Raw genomic sequence first — 22,263 nt, forward strand, 5'->3', positions numbered from 1 at the left:
AATATTGAAAAGTACTGATGACAATTTCAGATCCACAATAAGAATGAATGAATAAGACATAACAATAGGTGTTAAACTCACAACTGGAATAATCTGGCGCTTGGATTGTTTTCTGTATCCACCATGACTTCCATGGTCTCACAGCTACTAGATTTCCTCCCACCCCACTTCCTGCAAGAATTGCATTCCAGTCCTGTTTCTTAATATTCATCTTCCATATCATTACTAGTCTCTAAAGTTTACAAAGAATTGTGCAGAAAATAAAAAAAAAATCCAGTGAGTGGAAGTTCGGTGGATGAAGACGCCTTGCTAATGAAGGAGATCAGAGGAGAATGGCCAGACTAATTCAAGCTGACACAAAGGCAACAGTAAATCAAGTAGCCACATGTTATCTATGAATGCATCTATGAATAAAGAGGATGAGCTACAGCTGAAGAAAAAAATGGACATACACTCAGTGGCAACTTTATTAGGCATAGATGGTATCTAAAAAGTGGTCACTGAATGCATTTAAAAATCTTCAGTGTTCCACTGAAGTAAAATATTTTATATGAAAGGTAATTCAATCCTTGCTTGATTAACGCAGACAAGAGGAAATCTGCAGTTGCTGGAAATTCAAGCAACACACACACACAAAAAAAATGCTGGTGGAACGCAGCAGGCCAGGTAGCATCTATAGGAAGAGGTACAGTCGGCGTTTTGGGCCGGGACCCTTCGTGAGGACGAACTGAAAGAAGTTAGTCGTGACGAAGGGTCCTGGCCCAAATCGTCGACCGTACCTCTTCCTATAGATGCTGCCTGGCCTGCTGCATTCACCAGCATTTTTTGTGTGTGTTGCTTGCTTGATTAAAGTTGTTTCAATTGGCAAAGGAATCATTTTGAAGATAGCATCAAAATCAGCCTGAAGAAACTCAGCTTTACATCTAAAACTGGGAAGACACTGCACTCAATAGATGCACCTGGAGGAAATCTGTTCCCTCGTTCATACATGGGAACAAGTGGCAGCTGTGAAAGGAGAGACTGAACAACTAAAAGACCCGACCTCAAACTACAACTGTCACTTACTCTTGCCCAGAATAGGTGGATCCCAGATTGCCCTCTAGAACCACCTGAGAACCTACCAATAGATAACTCCCTAGGAGAACATCATACTCAACCTGAGTGATCACACTACTTTATGTATGTGATTAGAGTTATACCAGATTTATTAAAAAATGGTTTCTAATATTGGTAGGCAGAGTAATAAATAGAGAGAATGGGAAATTTGCAGTTGGGTGAAATTAGAATTAGAGGTCAAAGGTCACAGGTGAAAGGTAAAATGTTTGAGGGGGAACTTCTTTACTCAGACGGTGCTGCCAGTGGAAGTGATGGATGTGGGTTTGATGTCAACATTTAAGAGAAGTTTGGTTAGGTACACGGATTGGAAGGGTATAGAGAGATATGGTCCAGGTGTGGGTTAATGGAACTAGGCAGAATAATAGTTTGGAATGAACTAGTTGGGCCAAAGGGTCTGTTTCTGTGCTGCTTTGCTGTCTGACTAACCAGTATCAATAATCACAACTGATATAAAGATTAAATTCAACTTTATTGTCATTGTGCCGAGTACAGATACAAAGCCAATGAAATGCAGTTAGCATCTAACCAGAAATGCAAAGAACAGTGTTACTTAGAAAATAAATGCGAATAAAAAGTAAGTGCTACAGCACACAAATATAAAAGTACTGAGACAGTACAATATGGGTGCAATACTGCTTAGCGCTATGATGTGAGGTTAAGCAGGGTCATAGCCTCAGGGAAGAAGCTCTCCCTGTGCCTGCTGGTGCGGGAGTGGAGGCTCCTGTAGCGCCTACTGGATGGGAGGAGAGTAAAAAGTCCATGGTTAGGGTGAGATGCATCCTTGATAATGCTTTTTGCCCTCCCCAGGCAGCGTTTATGGTAGATGTTCTCAATGGTGGGCAATTGGGTGTCGATAATCCGCTGGGCAGTTTTCACCACATGCTGGAGTGCTTTGTGGTCTGATATGGGACAATTGCCATACCACACTGAGATACAGTTGGTGAGTATGCTCTCAATGGTACAGCGGTAAAAGTCCGTCAGTATCCTGGGACAGAGGTGAGCTTTCTTGATGCTCCGCAGGAAATAAAGGCACTGTTGCACCTTTTTGATCAGGATGGAGGAGTTCAGGGACCAGGTGAGATCCTCAAAAATGTGGACACCAAGGAATTTGAAGCTTGATACATGCTCCACTACAGTTCCGTTGATGTAGATGGGGATGTTAGTGTGGCTCCTAGCATGCCTGAAGTACACCATTATCTCCTTGGTCTTCTGGGTGTCAAGGGCCAGGTTGCTGTCGGCACACCATGCGGCCAGGTGCTGGACCTCATCCCTGTAGGCCGTCTCATCATCCCCTCTGATCAGGCCAACCACCATGGTGTTGTCTGCGAACTTGATTATGGAGTTAGAACCATGTACAGGAATGCAGTCATAGGTGAAAAGGGAGTACAGAAGAGGTCTCAGCACACAGCCTTGAGGCACGCCGGTGTTCAGGGCGAGAGTGGAGAAGGAGAGGTTGTCTAACTTAACTGATTGGGGTCAGTTAGTCAGAAAGTCCAAGGTCCAGTTGCAGAGGGATGAGCTGATACCAAGCTGGTGAAGTTTGGCGATCAGCTTGGAGGGGATCACAGTACTGAATGCCAAACTAAAGTCAATGAACAGCATTCTGACGTAAGAGTTGGGGCTGCCCAGGTGGGTCAGGGCAGAGTGAAGTACCATGGAGATGGCATCCTCTGTTGACCTGCTGGTGCAATAGACAAATTGATGGGGGTCCGGGGTAGTGGGCAGACAGGATTTCAGATGTGATAGAACCAGTCTCTCAAAGCACTTTTGCAATGATGGGGGTGATTGCAACTGGGTGGAAGTCATTCAGGCCCATGGCAGTGGAATGCTTCGGCACTAGCACGATGGTGGTGATCTTGAAGCTTGTGGGGACAACTGCCCAGGCCAGGGACAGACTAAAGATGTCCGTGAAGACCCCGGCCAACTGTCCTGCACTGACTCTGAGCACATAGCCAGGTATTCCATCCAGACCAGCAGCCTTCTGTACATTCACCCTGCTCAGGGTGGCGCAAACATCGGAGGTGGAAAGTGAGAGAGGCAATTCACCAAGTGGGAGATCCACTCTGAGGGTGACCTCCTTGTTCTCTCGGTCAAAGCGAGCATAGAAGCAATTGAGCTCATCAGGGAGGGAAGCAGAGCTGGAAGGGGGCACAGTACTAGGTGATTTGAAGTCTGTATTGTCCTGTATGCCATGCCAAATGCGCTGGGGGTCCGAGGAGTTGAAATGCTCCTCGATTCTCTGATTGTGTATGTGTTTAGCCTGAGAGATTCCCCTCCTCAGGTTGGCCCTGGCTGAGCTGTAAGCCTCCCAGTCTCCAGACCTGAAGGCTGAATCTCTGGCTTTGAGCAGGAGGCGAACTTCTCTGTTCATCCATGGTTTCTGATTGGGGAAAACTTTTATTTGTTTTTGTGATGTCACTCTATCTACACACTTGTTGATATGCTCAAGGACAGAGTTGGTATATAAGTCAATGTTAATCTGAGAGTCTGTGGTGGCATGGGCAGCAAACACACTCCAGTCTGTGTGCTGGAATTGGTGCTGAAGAGCAGAGTCAGCACCCTCCAGCCAGATCTTAATAGTGTTCATTGTGGGTTTCACACATTTAATGACCAGGCTATACTTGGGAAGCAGAAATAATGAAAGATTGAAAGATGGTCGGACTGTTCCAGGTGGCTGTGGGGGGGGGGGCGGGGGGCACTCAAGAACAAGTAATAGGAGGATGTACAGCTCTTTACACTGGCTCCTTCATTTTCAAACACAACGACATGCCCTTACCTAGCTCTTTATCCTTTCTCTCTGGAGAGGAGGAGGATGAGAGGTAACTTTGTAGAAGTGCATAAAATGATAAGATGCATAGACAGAGTGGGCAGCAAGCACCTTTTTCCTGGGGCAGAAAAAGCTAATATGTCGCAGTGATTTTAAGGTGATTGGAGGAGAGCATAGAGGGGATGTCAGAGGTAAGTTTCTTGTACAGAAACTGGTAGGTGCGTAGAACCAGGGAAGGTGGTAGAGACAGATATATTAGGGACATTTAAGAGACTCTTAGATAGGTGCATGAATGAAAGAAAATGTTGGGTTACATGGGAGGAAAGGGTTAGATTGATCTTGGAGTAGGTTAAAAAGTTGGCACAGCATTGCGGGCCTAAAGGCCAGTTCTGTGCTGTATGGTTTTATGTTCTATGCTCTAGTTCCTTGCTCGTCTTTTCTCAATGTTCCACGATTCCTTTAGTGTACAATTAACTAACCACTCTAAGGATGAATATGCTCCATGTCTGTAAACAGTCATCTGGGGTAGAAATTTACAAAGGTGTTTAGCCTTTGAAGTGAAAACAAAAGCTTCATTTCTTCTCAGCCCTAAATTAAGTGAGAAACCTAAGCTTCCGGCCTTAGGTCCAACACCATTAGGTCCAACACCATTAGGTTCAGGAGCAATTATTACCATTCAGTCAACAGGCCCCTGAACTAACATGGATGACTTCATTCACCTCAACACTGAACTGACTTCCACAAACCTATGGATCCATTTTCAAGGACTCTACTCCCCATGTTCTCAATATTATTTATATATTTATTTATTATTATTGTCTTCTTTTTGTATTTGCACAGTATATCTTCTTTTGTACATTTTTGTGTGTGTGTGTGTGTGTGTGTGTGTGTGTGTGTGTGTGTGTGTGTGTGTGTGTAGATTTTCATTGATTCTATTGTATTTCTTTGTACCTGCTGTGAATTCCTGCAAGAAAATGAATCTTAGGATAGTATATAATGACCATATATGTATTTTGATAATAAACGTAATTTGAACTTTGAAATTAAATGTCCAAACCCCTATCCCGAAACTGTGCTCCTCATCTGAAATTTCTAGTCTGTAGAAGCATCCCTCAGCACCTATTCTATCAAATCCCTGTGGAATATTGCAACTCCAAATGAAATTATTTTTTAACTTTCAAAGCTCCAGTGTGGCAGAAGGAAAAAGCTGATCTCAAACCTCCGCTGCCTTGCGGCTATACCAACTCATAGCGCAGGCTTTGGGAGTAAATCCTGAGGAAAAATCTGGAGCTGGAGTCCCTAAGGCAGTCTTATGTTGAACTCAATGCTGCCTGGAAATTTCTGCGATGCCACCGGTGCCAAACTGTATCGGTCTCTGCCATTCCTTTGGATCTATCAGTTGCATGGAGAGAGGGAGCCTTCTGTGTGGACAACAGCTTATCATCCTGCCGTGGCTTGGGTACTGGTTTGCGTATTGACTGACAATGCTGCACCAACAACACAGACAGCTGATACGCAACATCCACGTTCGACCCCGACCAATGGAAGGCCTCATGTGACAGATGCAACCTGCATGATGGGTGCTCTGTGGCTCTCTACACTAGGAGCCGGAACAAGTGCCGATATGGATGCAAGAAGCTTGGGGTTTGGCCATTATTTCAAGATTCAAGATGGTTAATGTAATTTCCAGTACACAAGTGTAAAGGAGAATAAAATAATTGTTACTCCGGATCCCATGCAGCACAAATAACACAGTAAGATAAATAACACAATAATAAAAGATGCAATAAATATAAATACATAAGATACCTTATATAGATAGGTTGATTGTATGTCCATAAAGTATACAGGTGTGTCTGTACATAACGTGACTGACAGGAAATGGTAAATGAGTAGTGATGGGGGGAGTTGTGGGGTGGGTTAGTGGATGGAGGTGTTGATCAGTCTTACTGCTTGGGGAAAGTAACCGTTTTTGAATCAGGTGGTCCTGCTGTACATGTTGTGTAGCCTCTCCCGTGCTGGGAGTGGGACAAACAGTCCATGAACAGGGTGGGTGGGATCCTTCATGATGTTACTGGCTCTTTCCCAGCACTTTTCTGTATGTTCATAATGGCTGGTAGGCTGATGCCAGCGATGCATTGGGCAGTCTGTAAAAGGATGTGAGTATAGATGTGCATAGCCCAGCTCCCTTCATCCTCCTCAGAAAGTAGAGGCATTGGTTAGCTTTCTTGATTGTGTAGAATGTGTTCTGGGACCTTAAGAGGCTGTGAGATATGTGCACACCCAGAAGTGTGAAACTGCTGACAACTTCTACTGCTGTGCCACTGATGTAAAGAGGTGCGTGAGTGGAGTGAATTCTTTTTAAGTTGATAACAATCTCCTTCATCTTTTGACATTAAGGAAGAAGTTATTTGTGTGGCACCAGGCCCTAAGATATTCCACCTTCTCTCTGTAGGCCATCTCATCGTTGTTGGTGATGAGACCCACCAATGTTGTGTTATTGGCGAACTTAACAATGTGATTACTTGGGTATTTGGCCGTGCAGTCGTGTGTGAGCAGAGTGTACAGCAGCGGGTTCAGCAACACCCGTGTTGAACATGATGGGGAGGGCAGAGTGGTTACCTGACGTCTGTTCAGGAATCCAACACCCATTTGGTGTTGCACAGTGGTGTATGGCAGGTAGGCTGGTGCAGATGATGTATTAGGAAGTTTTGACTAATTGTTATTAAACCATGGTTAATCCAATTGAGAAGCTGAACTGTTTTATGAATTGTCATGACTCTGATGTGCTCTTCCTGATGTTCTTACCTGATACTTCAGTATGGCATCATTGAAACGATTCACCTCGTAACTCTCAGCATTGTAATACTTCACCTGAAGGAAAAGGAGGGTAGTCAGCACACGTTTGAGAAACACAACAGGTAAATCTGCAACACAAGAGATTCTACAGATGCTGTTACTCCAGAGCAACACACAGAAAATGCTGGAACAACTCAGGCCAGGTAGCATCTATGGAAAGGAATAAAGAATCGACAGTACAGGCTGAGACCCTTCATCAGAATCTTCTAATGCTCAAACAGGTGGCCCAAGATGTCAACTCTTTGTTCCTTTCCAATAAATGCTGCCTGACCTGCTAAGTTCCTCCTGCATTTTGGCAGCAATACTTAAGTCTGCAGCTGTAAACAAAGATACAAGTGCATTTGTTCGATGCAGTCAGGTGATTACCAATATAAATTTCAGCACTCTAAAATGTCAGTGTGTATGTGTCCAGGCTGAGAAAAAGGAAAATTAGATTCATGTACTGTCTTATCTCACTGTGGTATCGCACCCATTCTTCAGACCTGGAACAATTCCCAGAATAAGGCCATTTCAAGACAGCATATCAAGTACCAGACTTTTGCATTTACAGTAGACTTTTTATAATGCTGTTAATATTGCTGCTTACATTTTAAATACATGCTGGTATCTATGTGTTTATGCACATTTGATTCCATATTTGTGCTTCTAACTTTATTTTTATATAACACTTTATTCTGTATCATTGTTGAACGTTGTTGCTTTTCATTGCAGGTCGTGTCCCGACCAACACATCACAGCAATTTCCTAATATCGTGGATTCCAGCTAATTGGGCCATCAGTTAAATCAGAGCAGCCACTTATTTGGGCAACTCTTAAAGAACAAAAACAAATTGAGAAAATAGTCAGGGTTCCCTTTGTTTATTTGGGACATGACGCTGCTCAATTGGGATAAGGACACTGGTGCTGAACAGTTTCTAACGAACATCAGCTGTGTGTATTTGTGTGGCCATTAGACACTACACCATGCTTAGAGTGAACAGTTTCTATATAGCATCAGTTGTGTGCTTGTGTTATGTTATCCATTTGGGCTAGCAGATGCCAATTCAAAAAGCAGTGATTTTTGATGATGTTGTTTTCTATTTTGACTTGAAAAAAATTTCAGACCCTTGCTCAGATGCCATGAAAAGATCTGACACTAGCCAAAAAAATTACCCTGATTTTGTTTATTTACAGTTAATCAAAAGAACATGGCAGCATACACTGGATGAATTCCTGTCAATAACTATTACAAACTAATACACAGTTTCATAGTACTGTGGTAGTATTGGTAGTGTTCAAATTTGTTAACTATTTTGTTTAAATACATTATTGTTAATCAGTTATTTGGTAGTTTGTCTTTTTTATCACTTTTTAACTATTTCCATGAAACTTCAGCTAATTGGGGCAGTGGCTTAATGGGCCAAAATGTATTGGTCCTGATGTGTCCCAATCACGTGGCAGCAACTCGATGCATAAAAGCCTGCAGACATGGTCAAGAAGTTCAGTTGTTGTTCAGACCAAACATCAGAATGGGGAAGAAATGTGATCTAAGTGACTCTAACCATGGAATAACTGTTGGTGTCAGATGGGATGGTGTGAGTATCTCAGAACTCAAATAACCATGCATTACAACAGTGATGTGCAGGAGAGCATCTCTGAATGCACAACACATCAAACCTTCAAGCGGATGGCTGACAGCAGCAGACCATGAACATACATCCTGTACTTAATAAAGTGATCATTGAGTGTACCTACGATGGGCATAAAAGAACCCTACCTTTATCTGACCAACGGAAAAGTTTCTCTCTGCTATTCTTGCCCCAATATATTTTATAAATTACCTCACATTTATTGCCCCAATTAACATGCAATGAAACAGGTTGTATAGTTGTTTATTACAAGTATCAGAAAAAGGTGCTGAAGTTGCAAACTCAGCCAGCTCCATCATGGGCACTAGTCTCCCCACCATCAAGGGCATCTTCAAAAGGTGACGCCTCAAAGAGGAGGCATCTTTCATTATCGACCCCATCACCCAGGAAATCCTCTCTTCACATTGCCATCATCAAGTAGGAGATACTAGAGCCTGAAGACACACTCAACGTTTTAGCTACAGCTTCATCTATGTCACGGTAGCATTGAGCTTAGTACAATGCTATTACAAGCTCGGGTTGTCAGAGTACGGAGTTCAATTTCAGTGCCGTCCTTAAGGAGTCTGTACGTCTTCCCTGTGGAATGTGTGTATTTTCGCCAAGTCCTCTGCTTTCCTCCCACAGTCCAAAGACGTATTGGTAGGTTAATTGGTCATGATTAGGTTATTAAATCCAGGTTGTCGGGGAGATTGCGGGGTGGTGCAGCTCAAAGGGCCAGAATGGCCTATTTTGCACTGTATCTCTAAATAAAATAAATATTTTTCTTCCCCTCTGCCATCAGATATCTGAACGGACAATGAATCAACACATGAACAGTACCTCACTATTTCTGCTCTCTTCTTGAACTAATTATTTAATTTAATTATATATATGTTTCTTATTGTAATTTATAGTTGCTTATGTAGAGCGCTTCACTGCTGCCACAAAACAACAAATTTCACAATACATCAGTGAGATTAAATGGGATTCTGATTCTGATGGCGTTTATTGCCCAATTAACATGCAAAGAAACAGGTTGCATGGTCAGTATTACATGTATAGTTGTGGAAGTTTGCTGTGCTGTTTTCTGCATACTAATATTACGTATACTTTCAAAGTTCTTCTAAGAGCAGAGTTAGGCCATTTGGCCCATCAAGTCACTCCACCATTCCATCATGGCTGATTTATTTTCCCTCTCAACCCCACTCTCCTGTCTTTCCCTCATAACCATTGACACCCTTACTAATCAAGAACCTATCAACCTCCATTTTAAATATACTTGGGTATATCAGAATTCCACAGATTTACCACCCTCTGGCTAAAGAAATTCCTCCTCATCTTCATCTAAATGGATGTCTTTTTATTCTGAGCAACATGCACATAATATGGTAATGCATACGTACTTTAATTATAAATCTTATTTTGACTTTCATTAGCTATGAAGTACATTGGTATGTCAAAATTGAGGGAGGTAAAATGGATATGATTTTAATTTTATTTTTTTCTTAGTGAAAGACATAAAATTGAAGCATTGTTGCAATCAGACTGGCCACAAATCAACAAAGTAAAAAAAACTTATCAAACATGTGGGAAAGTAATCTCTCATATCAATTAATACATTTTTCTTCAGCAATCATATAACATCTCCCCTCTACCCTCCCACCACCTCCAGCAAGGCACCTTCTCTTTATCCCTGCTAATAACTGTGTATCTTGTATCTCTCCGTTCACTATCCACACATGAACAATCCTTCAACCTAGACACATGAGATTCTGCTGACGCCGGAAATCTGAAGTTACATAAACAAAATGCAAATCAGGCAGCATCTATGGAGGGAAATAAACAGCCGAAGTCTCAGGTTGAGACCGTTCATGAGGACTGAAAAGGAAGGGGAAAGAAGAAAGAAGAAACAAGAGGTCGAAGCAATGGGTGCGGGGGGTGGGTGGGGGGAAGAGTACAAATTGATAGGTGATAGGTGAAACCAAATGAGGGGAAAGGTGGGTGGGTCTGGCTGCTTGCCAGGTATACCCAGCTTCCCCCTGGGTCTAGGTCTTGGTTTAATTTATTTAATTTTACATTTTTTTTTATTACGTTATAGTACATTTTATGTATGGCACTGTACTACAGTCACAAAACAATGAATTTCGAAACATATGTTAGTAATAATAAACCTAATTCTGATTCTAATTCTGTCCCCTTCCTTTCCTGTTCTGAACAAGGGTCTCGACCTGAAACATCAACTGTTTATTCCTCTCCATAGATCCTGCCTGACGTGCTGTGTTCCTCCACCATTTTGCATGAGTTGCTCCATTCTTTCACCTGCTGTTCACTTTAGCAGGTGTCTGATGTGAGAAGAGTAATGACCTCAGAAAATCAACATTACCGTTTCAAAGTTGAGCAAGGAGTCAACGGCCTTAGCCTTTGCCTCGTTATCCCTGGTGTTCATTTCTCTCCTGTACTTCGTCCTCCATTCAGCTATCAGAATGGTTGCAGCTGCAGACCAGAAAAAAGTAACAGCATGAAACAATGATACAGCTTATATAAATAAAACCCAAAGTCATTATAACGGCTACACTGAGTGGAAATCAAGATAGCATTCTCAACCAGCTACCATTCACATCAGGGGAAACACTCCTGAAAGATTGTTCACATCCTTCATCTGGAGTAGATGAAGATTAAGGATTAGCTCTATTTGTCACATGTCATAGGGTGGGAAATGGCTAATACTAAAGCATAGGAGGAAATTAGTGAGCCTGGCATCAGTAGTGGGTAAGTTATTGAAATGTATTCTAAGAGACTGCACATACACTGGTAGTATTTTGATAGACAGGGACTGATTAGGGATAGTCAACATGGCTTTGTACATGGTAGACCGTGTCTAACCAATCTTATAGAGTTTTTTGAGGAAGTTACCATCTTCTCATTGCTACCATCAAGGAGGAAGTACAGGAGCCTGAAGACTCACACTCAACATTTCAGGGACAGCTTCTTCCCTTCTGCCATCAGATATCTGAATGGACAATGAATCCGTGAACACTACCTCAGTATTTTATCCTCTCTTTTTCACTACTTATCTAATTTAATTTTTTGTATTTATACTTCTCACTGTAATTGAGTTTTTTGCTGCAAAACAAAAAAAGTCACAACATATGCCAGTGATATTAAACCTGATTCTGATTTGTCACGTTATACCGAAGCATACAATGAAATGTGCTGCATTGTGTCAAATGAAATGAGCAAGGATTGTACTAGGCAGAGCAGTGTCAGCCTAGTATATCCACAACTCACTAACCATAACCGTACATCCTTTTGGAATGTGGGAGGAAACTGGAACACCCAGAGGAAATCCACGTGGTCATGGGAAGAAAGTAAAATCTCCATGCAGACAGTAATGGAAATCAAACCCTGATTTTACAGCTGGCATTGTAAAGTGTTGCGCTAACTGCTACACTACCCACTATCGAGTTACCACTCATCCTCCATCACTCCAAAGAGAAAAGCCACAAGTCGCTCAGCCTTTCCTCATATGGCATGTTCTTTAAGCCAGACAGCATTCTGGTAAGTCTCCTCCACACCCGCTCTAAAGCTTCCACATCCTTCCTATAATGAGGCAACCAGAACTGAACACAAAATTCCAAATATGGTCTAACCAGAGTTTTATAAAGGTACAACATTACCTCATGGCTCTTGAACTCAATCCCCTGATTAATGAAGGCCAATACACCAAAAGCCATCCATCTTAACAACCTATCAACTTGCGCACCAACTTTGAGGGATCTTTGGACTTGGATCCGAGATCCCTCTGTTCTTCCACACTCAAGAACTCTGCTATTAACCTTGTACTCCACCTTCAAATTTAACCTTTCAAAGTGAATCACTTCACAGCTTTTCTCGATTGAACATCTGCCACTTCTCCACCCAGCTCTGCATCCAATCAATGTCCCGTTATATTCTATTACAACCCTCTACACTATCCACAATACCACCAACCTTCGTGTCATCTACAAACTTACTAACCTATCCTCCACTTCCTCATCCAAGTTATTTATAAAAATCATAAAGAGCAGTGTTCCCTGAACAGATCCTTGCAGGACACCACTGCTCACCAACCTCCAGGTAGAATTACTTCCCTCTACTACCACCCTCTGCTCTCTGTGATCAAGCCAATTCCAAATGCACACAACCAAGTCTCCATGGATCCCATGCTCATGGCTTTCTGAACAAGTCTACCCATGGGGAACCTTGTCAAATGCCTTACTAAAATCCATATACACTATATCCACCACCAGACTGTCACCAATTTGTTCATTCACCTCAGAAAACTTGAGTAGCCTCATTAGGAACGACCTGCCTATCACAAAGCTATAAAGATTATGCTTTTCCAAATCAGACCATAAGATATAGGAGCAAATTAGGCCACTTGGCCCATCAAGTCTAATTTGCCATTTTATCATGGCTGATTCATTTCCCTCTCAGCCCTAATCTCCTGCATTCTCCCCGTATCCCTTCATGCTCTGACCACTCAAAAATCTATCAAACTCTGTCTTAAATATACTCAATGACTTGGCCTCCACAGTCACCTGTGGCAACAATTCCACAGATTCACCACTCTCTGACTAAAGAAATTCCTCCGCATCTCCATTCTAAATGGATGCCCCTTTCGTCTGAGGCTGTGTCCTCTGGTCTTAGACTTCCCCCGCCATAGGAAATATCCTCTCCGCATCCACCATATCGAGCTGTTCAACATTTGATAAGTTTCAATTAGGTCACCCCTCATTCTTCTAAATTCCAGTGAGCCATCAAACGCTCCTCATTTGACGGAGGACACAAAGAGCATCATCAACACCCTAGTACACTCATCCCTCATTTCCCGAAGTAACCTAAGGTACATCTCCTCCAACCCCAGATACTTAACTATCCTCAACATATTCTAGTACATTAGCCTGCTATGCCACCAATTTATTAGAGCTTGATTCTTCTGTTGAGGAGATGGAAAAATGCTTCTTCACTTAATATTTTCACCTTAAGGAAAAACTTAAATAAACAAATTACAGAACAAGGAAAATAAACTATTCATCTAAAAAGGGAAAGATTGGAAATTAAAATACCTTCAGCTTTTGGAAATCTGATGTAAAGACAAAAAATGAGACACAGGAGTCTGCAAACACTAGTATATGGAAGAACAAACAATCTGCTGCAGGAATTCAGAGGGTTGAGCAGCATCTCTAAGGTAAATAAACTGTCCTGAAGCAGGGTATTAACTCAGAATGTCAACAATGATTTTCTCTGAACAATGCTGCTCCATCCACTGAATGTAGATTAAAATACAGGAAATACTCAGCAGGCGAGGCAACATTTGTAAAGTCCGAATCAGGTAACATTTCAGGCAAATCTAGGACTTTTCATTTGTTAACTAAGAGCGTTAAAGGTTTTGGGGACAAGGCAGGAGAATAGGGTTGAGAGGGAAAATAAACCAGCCATGATCAAGTGGCAGTGCAGACTCAGTGAACTGAATGGCCTAATTTGGCTCCTATGTCTGATGGTCTTATTCAAGTATCTTTCCCTTAGAAAATATTCTTAGCACAAATCTCCAAGTACTACTTCTTCAATACAGATTGAGCACATAGTTAACCATTACTGGATTATCTATGGTTAGATAGTAGCAGAACCATATTCAGTGGTTAATTTATTAGGTATACCTATAGACCTGCATGTTAATGCAAATATCTAATCAGTTAATCGCATGGCAGCAAGTCAACGCATAAAAGCGTGCAGACATAAGACCATAAGATATAAGAGCAGGATTAGGCCATTTGGCCTGGCCATTCCATCATGGCTGATTTATTACCCCATTCTCTTGCCTTCTCCCTGTAAACTTTGACACCATGACTAATCAAGAACCTATCAACTTCTGCTTTAAATATACTTAATGATCTTGCCTCCACAGCTGTCTGTGGCAATTGTCCACAGTTTCACCACCCTTTCGCGCTAAAGAAATTCCTCCTCATCTCTGTCCTAAATGGACATCCCTCTATTCCGAGACAGTGTCCTCTGGTCTTAGACTCTCCTACCATAGGAAACATGCTCTTCACCTCCACTCTATCTAGGCCTTTCAATATTCACTAGGTTTCAATGAGATTCTCCTGCCTCATTCTTCAAAACTTCAGCAAGTACAGGTCCAAAGCCATCAGGCACTCCTCATACAATAATCCTTTCATTCCTGGGATCATTCTTGTGAACCTCCTCTGGACCTTCTCCAATGCTAGCACATTTTCTTAGATAAGGGACCCAAAGTGCCTCAAAATACTCCGTTTGGTCTGATTAATGTGTTATAAAGCCTCAGAATTACATTCTTGATTTTATATTCTAGTCCTCTTGAAATGAACGTTAACATTGCACTTGCCTTCCTCACCACCGACTGAACCTGCAAGTTAACCTCTAGGGAATCTTGCACAAGGACTCCCAAGTTCCTTTGCAGCTGGTCAGAATCAAGAGGTTCAGTTGTTGCTCAGACCAAACATCTGAATGGGGAAGAAATATGATCTAAGTGATTTTGACCATTAAATGATGGTGGGTGCGACAGGGTGGGTTGTGCCTCTCAAAAACTACTGATGTCCTGAAATTTTCATACACAACAGTCTCTACAGTTTACAGAGAATGGGGCAAGAAACAAAAAACACCTAGTGGGTGGCAGTTCTGTGGGCAAAAATGCCTTGTTAATGAGAGAGGTGAGAGGAGAATAGACAGACTGGTTCAAGCTGACAGGAAGGCGACATTAACTGAAATAATTATGCATTACAACATCTCTGAATACACAACACATTGAACTTTCAAGTGGACGAGCTACAGTAGCAGAGGGCCATGAACATACACTCAGTGGCCACTTTATTAGGTACAAGAGATACATGTGAGCAATAAAGCTAATCTTAAATCTTTACATGATGTTATATGCCTGCATGTAAGTTTTTCATTGCACCTGTGCATACATGTACTTGTGTATATGACATTACTCAAAGTCAAAGTTAATTTATTACCAAAGTACATATATGTCATAATATACTACCTTAACATTCAATTTTTCTAGGCATTTACAGGAAAATAAAGGAATACAATAGAATTTTGGAAAAACTATATATAAAGACTGAAAAAAGATGCAAAAGACAATTTGCGCAAATAAAATAAATATACAGATAATATTGAGAACATAAATTGTAGGGTCCTTGAGAGCGAGTCCATAAGATGTGGAATCAGTTCAGAGTTGGGGTGAGTGAAGTTATCCATGCCAGTTCAGGAGCCTGATGGTTGTAGGGTAATAACAAAACACTCAACTTTGACTTTCAAGACTCAAGATTGTTTAATGTCATTTCCAGTACACAGGTGTAAAGGAGAACAAAATAATTGTTACCCTAGATCTCATGCAGCACAAAAAAGATAAAGAACACAATAATAAAAGAAACACAATAAGTATAAATGCATAGGATGGCTTATATACATAGCAACTCACACAAAATGCTGGAAGAACTCAGCAGGTCAAGCAGCATCTTACATACAAGCATCAGGTCCTGAAGAAAGGTCATGGCCCAAAATGTCGACTTTTTATTCTTTTCCATAGGTGCTGCCTGACCAGCTGAATTCCTCCATCAATTTGTGGATTTCCAACATCTGCAGATTTTCTCATGTACGTCCATAATGTGACGCTAGGCACAGGAGTGTCTGTACATAAGGTAATTGACAGGAAATGATAAAGTAGTGGTGGTGGGGGAAAGTTGGGTTAGCGCATTTAGGTGTTCATCAGACTTACTGCTTAGGGAAAGTAACTATTTTTGAGTCTGGTGGTCTTAGCATGCATGCTACATAGCCTCCTCACTAATGGAAGTGAGACAAACAGTCCAAGAGCTGGGTGGGTGGTATTCTTTGAGTAGAGCCCATGGATTAGAAATTAATAAGAACATAAGAAAGTCAACTTTCTTAGAATGTCTCTTTAGATAGTTCATAAGGTACCTAATAAAGTGGCCGCTGAGTGGAAGTGGATCTGCCTATCAATTCTAGCAATCTCTATGTTCCTAAACAGAAGCCAAGTCAGGCACTCATTCAGTTCTTGTTTGCTACTATTAACAATGCAGCGAAGTGTCAGTTTACTGCTCCCGCAATGCCTCTCTTGACAATCAGTTCTTTCATATCAGACATTACCAATACAGGAAAGTGTGGCTCAGCACAACCCCCTCAATTACCTACTGTGGGGAACAAGTTATATTCTCTGGTTTCAGCTCTTGGTCAATAAGAGGTGGAATGGCTCTCTTTCATGTTTCCTGAATCACAGACATTAAAGCCAAACAGCTGGCCTCTCTAACAAAGGGAGTGATGTTCGATTACATGGAAAAGCCCCGAGGTAGCTCTTTAGGTTTCATCTGAACAGGTTCTCTCCCAAGAACACAGGATTTAATTATCATCAGAAAGCATTTTTTCCGCTCTGAGTGATGTAAGATGAGACCACTTTAAAAGCTGGAGATTGCGTTGTGCTGCCGACAAACACACATCAATTCAGCATCACATGTCCTTAATGGGACAGAAACAGTTACCGTCTAGTATCTCTTAAAGTGGCAAAGCCCTCTACTTCCAGTGACTCTCAGAAACACTCCAAACACTCTCAGAACAGGTGGGTTAAATAAAAAACAAAGATTGGCTTTATTTTTGCACATGCACATCGAAACAAAGGTGAAATGCATTGTTTGTGTCAAATCACATCAGCGACGGTAGCCAGCCTGCAAGAATTGTCACAGTTTTTGCATCAATATAGCATTCCCACAGCTTACTAACCATAAGACATATGTCTTTGGAATGTAGGAGGAAATAGAGGACACAGAAGCCTCAGGACTCATACCACCAGGTTCAGAAACAGTCATTACCCCTCACTCATCAGGGTCCTGAATCAACATGGATTACTTCACTCACCTCAACAATACCATACCATCCTAACATGGAGATATTCTGTCTCTGTCATCAGTACTTGATCCAAGTCCCAGATCTCCTCCAACCCACACTCCCAACTTTTGGACCACCTTCCTCAGAAGGCAATGGCTTTCTATCACTTTCCCAAAAGCAGTTTGAGATGAATAATAAATCCTAATAATAAACCACTAAAATCAACATCTTGAAAAGGCTCCCTCAACAATGTTAATTACTTAAAGAACAGCAGGGTAGCAGGCTCTTCTGGCCCAACGAGCCCATGCCACTCCAATCACACCCATGTGACCAATTGACCTCATAACCTGTACGTTTTGGAATATGGGAGGAAAAAGAAAACCTGGAGGAAACCCATGTGGCCACAGGGAGGACATGCAAGCCCCTTACAGGCAGCAGCAAGAATTAAACCCAGGTCACTGGCGTTATTATTGTGTTATGTTAACCACAAAAGATGAAAGATCAACTTTATTAGTTGCTTGTACTTGCTACATACAGTGAAATGTGTCATTTGTGTTAATAACCAATACAGCCCAGTGATGTGCTGGGGCAGTCCGCAAGTGTCATCATGTTTCTGATGCATACAAGGCATACCCACTACTTACCAACCCAAACACATACATCTTTGGAATGTGGGAGGAAACCAAAGTACTCCTTGCAGTGGAAATTGTACATAGATCGCTGGCACTGCAAAAGCATTATGTTAACCGCCCCTATTGTTCCATTATAAACATTCCGGGTAAAAATGCAAGGAACAAGATGCTTTTGATTAACAAGGTGATTCAATTCCACATGTAGAATTGCAGAGACTCCCAAGCTAAGGCAACATTTTTTATGTGCTACAGCAGGAGCACTCTGATCTCAGGTTGAAGATTAATAACTAATTACAATAGGGTTATAGGCTATGGCTCGGTGCAATTACATTCAAGATTCGAGGAGGGTTTGGAGGTTGATGATTGGGATACCATTCTTTTTTGTGTAGGGGGGTGGTTTGATATTTCTCTCTGAATGACTTTCATGTTCCTTCTTGTTTTGTGGCTATCTAGAGAAGACATATTTCAGAGTTGTATATGGATCATGTTTTGATAATAAGTGAGCCTTTGATTCCAGTTTGATTAATGTCATTTCTAATACATTAAGTTTAAAGGAGAACAGAATAATGTTACTCTGGATCCAAGGCAGCAAATAAAAATATAGTAAGATGAAGAACGTAGCAATAAAAAAACACAATAAATATAAATACACAAGATAATATATAAAGGAATTCATGGTATGAACATGAAGTGATGCTAGGCACAAGTGTGTCTGTACATAAGGTGACTGGCAGGAAATGATAGTGGTGGTGGGGATGCGTGGAGAGGTGGATAATGGGTTGAGGTTTTGATCAGCCTGGCTGCTAGGGAAAGGAACTAAGGAACTGGGCTTTCTCAAGTGCAAGTGCTTGATTTTATCACCATGGAAATGTTCCATTAAATCCTGATGTCTTTTAGACATTCTAAAAGGTTGTATACTTCCATCCTGATGAAGTGTCTCAGCCCAAAAAGTCAACTGTTTATTCACCTCTGTAGATGCTGCCTGATCTGCTGAGCTCCCCCACCATTTTACGTGCATTGCTCTGGATTTCCAACATCTACAGAACCTCTTGTATTTATGTTTTTAGTTGTTGTAGCTATTATCAGTTAGAAAAGACGATGAGTGGCACAGTAGCAGGGCTGCACAGTAGTGTAGTGGTTACCGTAACGCTTTACAGTGCCAGTGACCTGGGTTCACATCACCAGTCTGTAAGGACTTTGTACGTTCTCCCCATGACTGCGTGAATTTTCTCCATGTGCTCCGGTTTCCTCCCACATGCTAAAGATGTACGTTACAGTTAACGTGCTGTGGCGTGCTATTTTGGCACCAGACGTATGGCGACACTTGTGGACTGCCCCAGCACATCCTTGGAATGTAATGGTCATTGATACAAACAGTGCATTTCACTGATGGTTTGATGATTCAATGTATGTGTGACAAATAAAACTAATCTTTAAATCTTTAGCCATTTAGACACCAGCAGCTGGCATTTATGCACATTTTATTCCATATCCATACTTTATCCTCTAATAATTCTTTATTCTTTATAATTGTTGTATGTTGTTGATTTTTGTTGCATGTCATGCCAACACACAACAGCAAATTCCTCAAATGTGTACCTGTATATGACAAATATTCGATCCTTTAAATACCTTGATATTTCTAAATCATTGAGACATCCAGCAGATAAACAGGAAGAACACTCAGTCCACAACTTCTCTGCTGACATATTTGCCTCAACTACACTAATTTCATTTGCCCACATTAGGACTGAATTGTTCTATACTCAGTAGCCACTCAGGTACATTTGCTTGTTAATGCAAGTATCTAGTCAGTGAATCATGTGGCTGCAATTCAATGCATAAGAGCATGCAGACATGGTAAAGAAGTTCAGTTATTGATCAAACCAAACTTCAGAACGGGGAAGAAATATGATCTAAGGTACTTTGATTGTTGGTGCCAGACGGGATGGGTTGAGTATCTCAGAAACTGCTGATCTCCTGGGATTTTCAAACACAACAGTTTCTAGAGTTTACAGAGAATGGTGCAAAACTACCTTTCCTACCTGCATACAGGCAGAGGCTAAAGAGCAAAGGCTCCAGAGATTAGAGCAAAGAGATGGTCACGAGAGGTGGAGGAGCAGCTATGGGATTGCTTTGAGTCACTGGGCTGGGCTGTGTTCAAGTGCTCATCTGTGTATCTGAATGAATACACCATAGTTGTCATGGACTTAATTAAAACAGTAGTGGACAAGTATGTCCCCACAAAATCCTTCAACGTCTTCCCCCATCAGAAACCCTGGATGAACCATGAGTTCCACAATCTGCTGAGGGCCAGGTCAGAGGCATTCAAGTCTGGTGACCAAGAAAGTTACAAGAGGTCCAGGTACGGATCGCAAGTGGCAATTCCTGACTAAACTTGAATCAATAAAGGATGCTTGATGTTTGTGGCAGGGCTTGAATGCCACCACCTCATAAATCAAGTGACATAGGTGACAATAGGGCATCACTTCCAGATGAGATCATTGGCTTGTATGCTTGCATTGACCATCAAATCATGAACTCCCATAACCCCCGATAATCTAGTGATTTCAGTCTCAGAGGTGGAATTGCAAGCAGCCTTCAGGAGTGTGAACCCATGAAAAGCATCCGGCCCAGATGGGGTACCTGGGGAAGTACTAAAGACCTGTGCTGATCAGCAGGATGGAGTGTTCACTCAGATTTTTTACCTTTTGCTTTGCAGCATGAGGTACCCAACTGCGTCAAGCAGGCTTCAATTATATCGGTGCGTAAGAAGAACACGGTGACCTCCCTCAATGACTATCATCCAGTAGCACTTACATCCACTGTGATGAAGTGTTTTGAGAGGTTGGTGATGAAACATATCAAATCCTGCCTGAGAAGCGACTTGGATCTGTTCCAATTTGCCTATCGGATCATAGTCATACTTTATTGATCCCGGGGGAAATTGGTTAAATTTCAAATCAACAAATCCACATCAGATGCCATCTCATTGGCTCTTCACTCAACCCTGAACTCTGGACAGCAAAGATGCACATTTCAGGATGCTTTTTATTGACTATAGCTCAGTATTCAATACTAAAATCCCCTTAAAGATAATCAATAAGCTCCAAGAGCTTGCCCTCAATACCTTTTGCAATTGGATTCTCAATTTGCTGTTCACCGACTACAGCTCAGCATTTAACACCATCAGTCCCACAATCATGATCGATAAGTTACAGAATCTCCCTCTGCAACTGGATCCTCAACTTCCTAACTGGAAGACCATAATCTGTGCAGATTGGTGATAACATCTCCTCCTCGCTGATGATCACACTGGTGCACCTCAGGGGGGTGTGCTCAGCCCACTGCTCTACTCTCTCTATACCCATGACTGTGTGGCTAGGTATAGCTCAAATATCATCTATAAATTTGCTGATGACACAATTGTTGGTAAAATCTCAGATGGAGATGAGAGGGGGTACAGGAGTGAGATATACCAACTAGCCGAGTGGTGTCATAGCAACAACCTTGCACTCAACGTCAGTAAGACCAAAGAGCTGATAGTGGACTTCAGGAAGGGTAAAACAAAGAAACACATAGAGGGATTAGAAGTGGAGAGAGTGAACAGTTTCAAGTTCCTGGGTGTCAAAATTTCTGAGGATCTAACCTAGTTCTAACATATCAATACAGCTATAAAGAAGGGAAGACAGCGACTATACTTCATTAGGAGTTTGAAGAGATTTGGTATGTCAACAAAAATGGAGACATACAAAAATGGTTTAAATGGAGGAGGAGAAGATGGCGGTGCGACGCAGCGCGCAGCAGCCACTCTGGTGATTAATATCTGCCATCTGTCAAGTAGGGTGCCGTGCACAATCCTGATTTGATGGAGACAGACATGACAGCGTGGAGGAACATCTGGTGAAACTTCTGAAATAGCTGTTTCACTGCCGCTGTTACTGTGTGATACTGAATCTCAGGAGGGGAAGGCCCCGAGTCCTCGGCTTTGCTTGTTGCTCGGCGGCCGGGGCGGGGTCAAAGCGCTCGGCAGAGATAGTGCTCGGTGTTGGAGGGCTGGTCAGAAGCTCGAAGTTTTCGGACGGACTCAGAGTCGGCTGTGGTCAGGTGCTTCCGGGGTGCTGCATCAGCAAGTTTGCGGAGCTGGAGGCTCATGGCAGGGAGAGTTTCTCCCTTCTACTGTCTGCGTGAGATGATGGGCTTTCGGGACTTTGAGACTTTTCTTTACCGTGCCCATGGTCTGCTCTTTATCAAATTACGGTATTGTTTTGCACTGTTGTAACTATATGTTATAATTATGTGGTTTTTGTCAGTTTTAGTTTTGGTCTGTCCTGTGTTTCTGTGATATCATACTGGAGGA

At 42.0% G+C, this 22,263-nt stretch overlaps 1 protein-coding gene across 5 annotated transcripts in view; it reads right to left on the reverse strand.

The window, feature by feature from the left end:
- Positions 1 to 22,263, reverse strand: part of LOC140199279 (ATP-binding cassette sub-family B member 6-like) — a 265,085-nt gene that overhangs the window by 143,399 nt on the left and 99,423 nt on the right. For all 5 annotated transcript variants that reach the window (XM_072261069.1, XM_072261072.1, XM_072261067.1 and 2 more), the window contains exons 8-9: positions 10,733 to 10,842; positions 6,692 to 6,757 (exon numbers count right to left, since the gene is read on the reverse strand). In XM_072261069.1, the coding sequence (XP_072117170.1) occupies positions 6,692 to 6,757; positions 10,733 to 10,842 (176 nt within the window). The remainder of the gene's footprint in view (positions 1 to 6,691; positions 6,758 to 10,732; positions 10,843 to 22,263) is intronic.

The sequence above is a fragment of the Mobula birostris genome, chromosome 6, assembly GCF_030028105.1.
Source record: "Mobula birostris isolate sMobBir1 chromosome 6, sMobBir1.hap1, whole genome shotgun sequence".
Classification (NCBI taxonomy): domain Eukaryota; kingdom Metazoa; phylum Chordata; class Chondrichthyes; order Myliobatiformes; family Myliobatidae; genus Mobula; species Mobula birostris.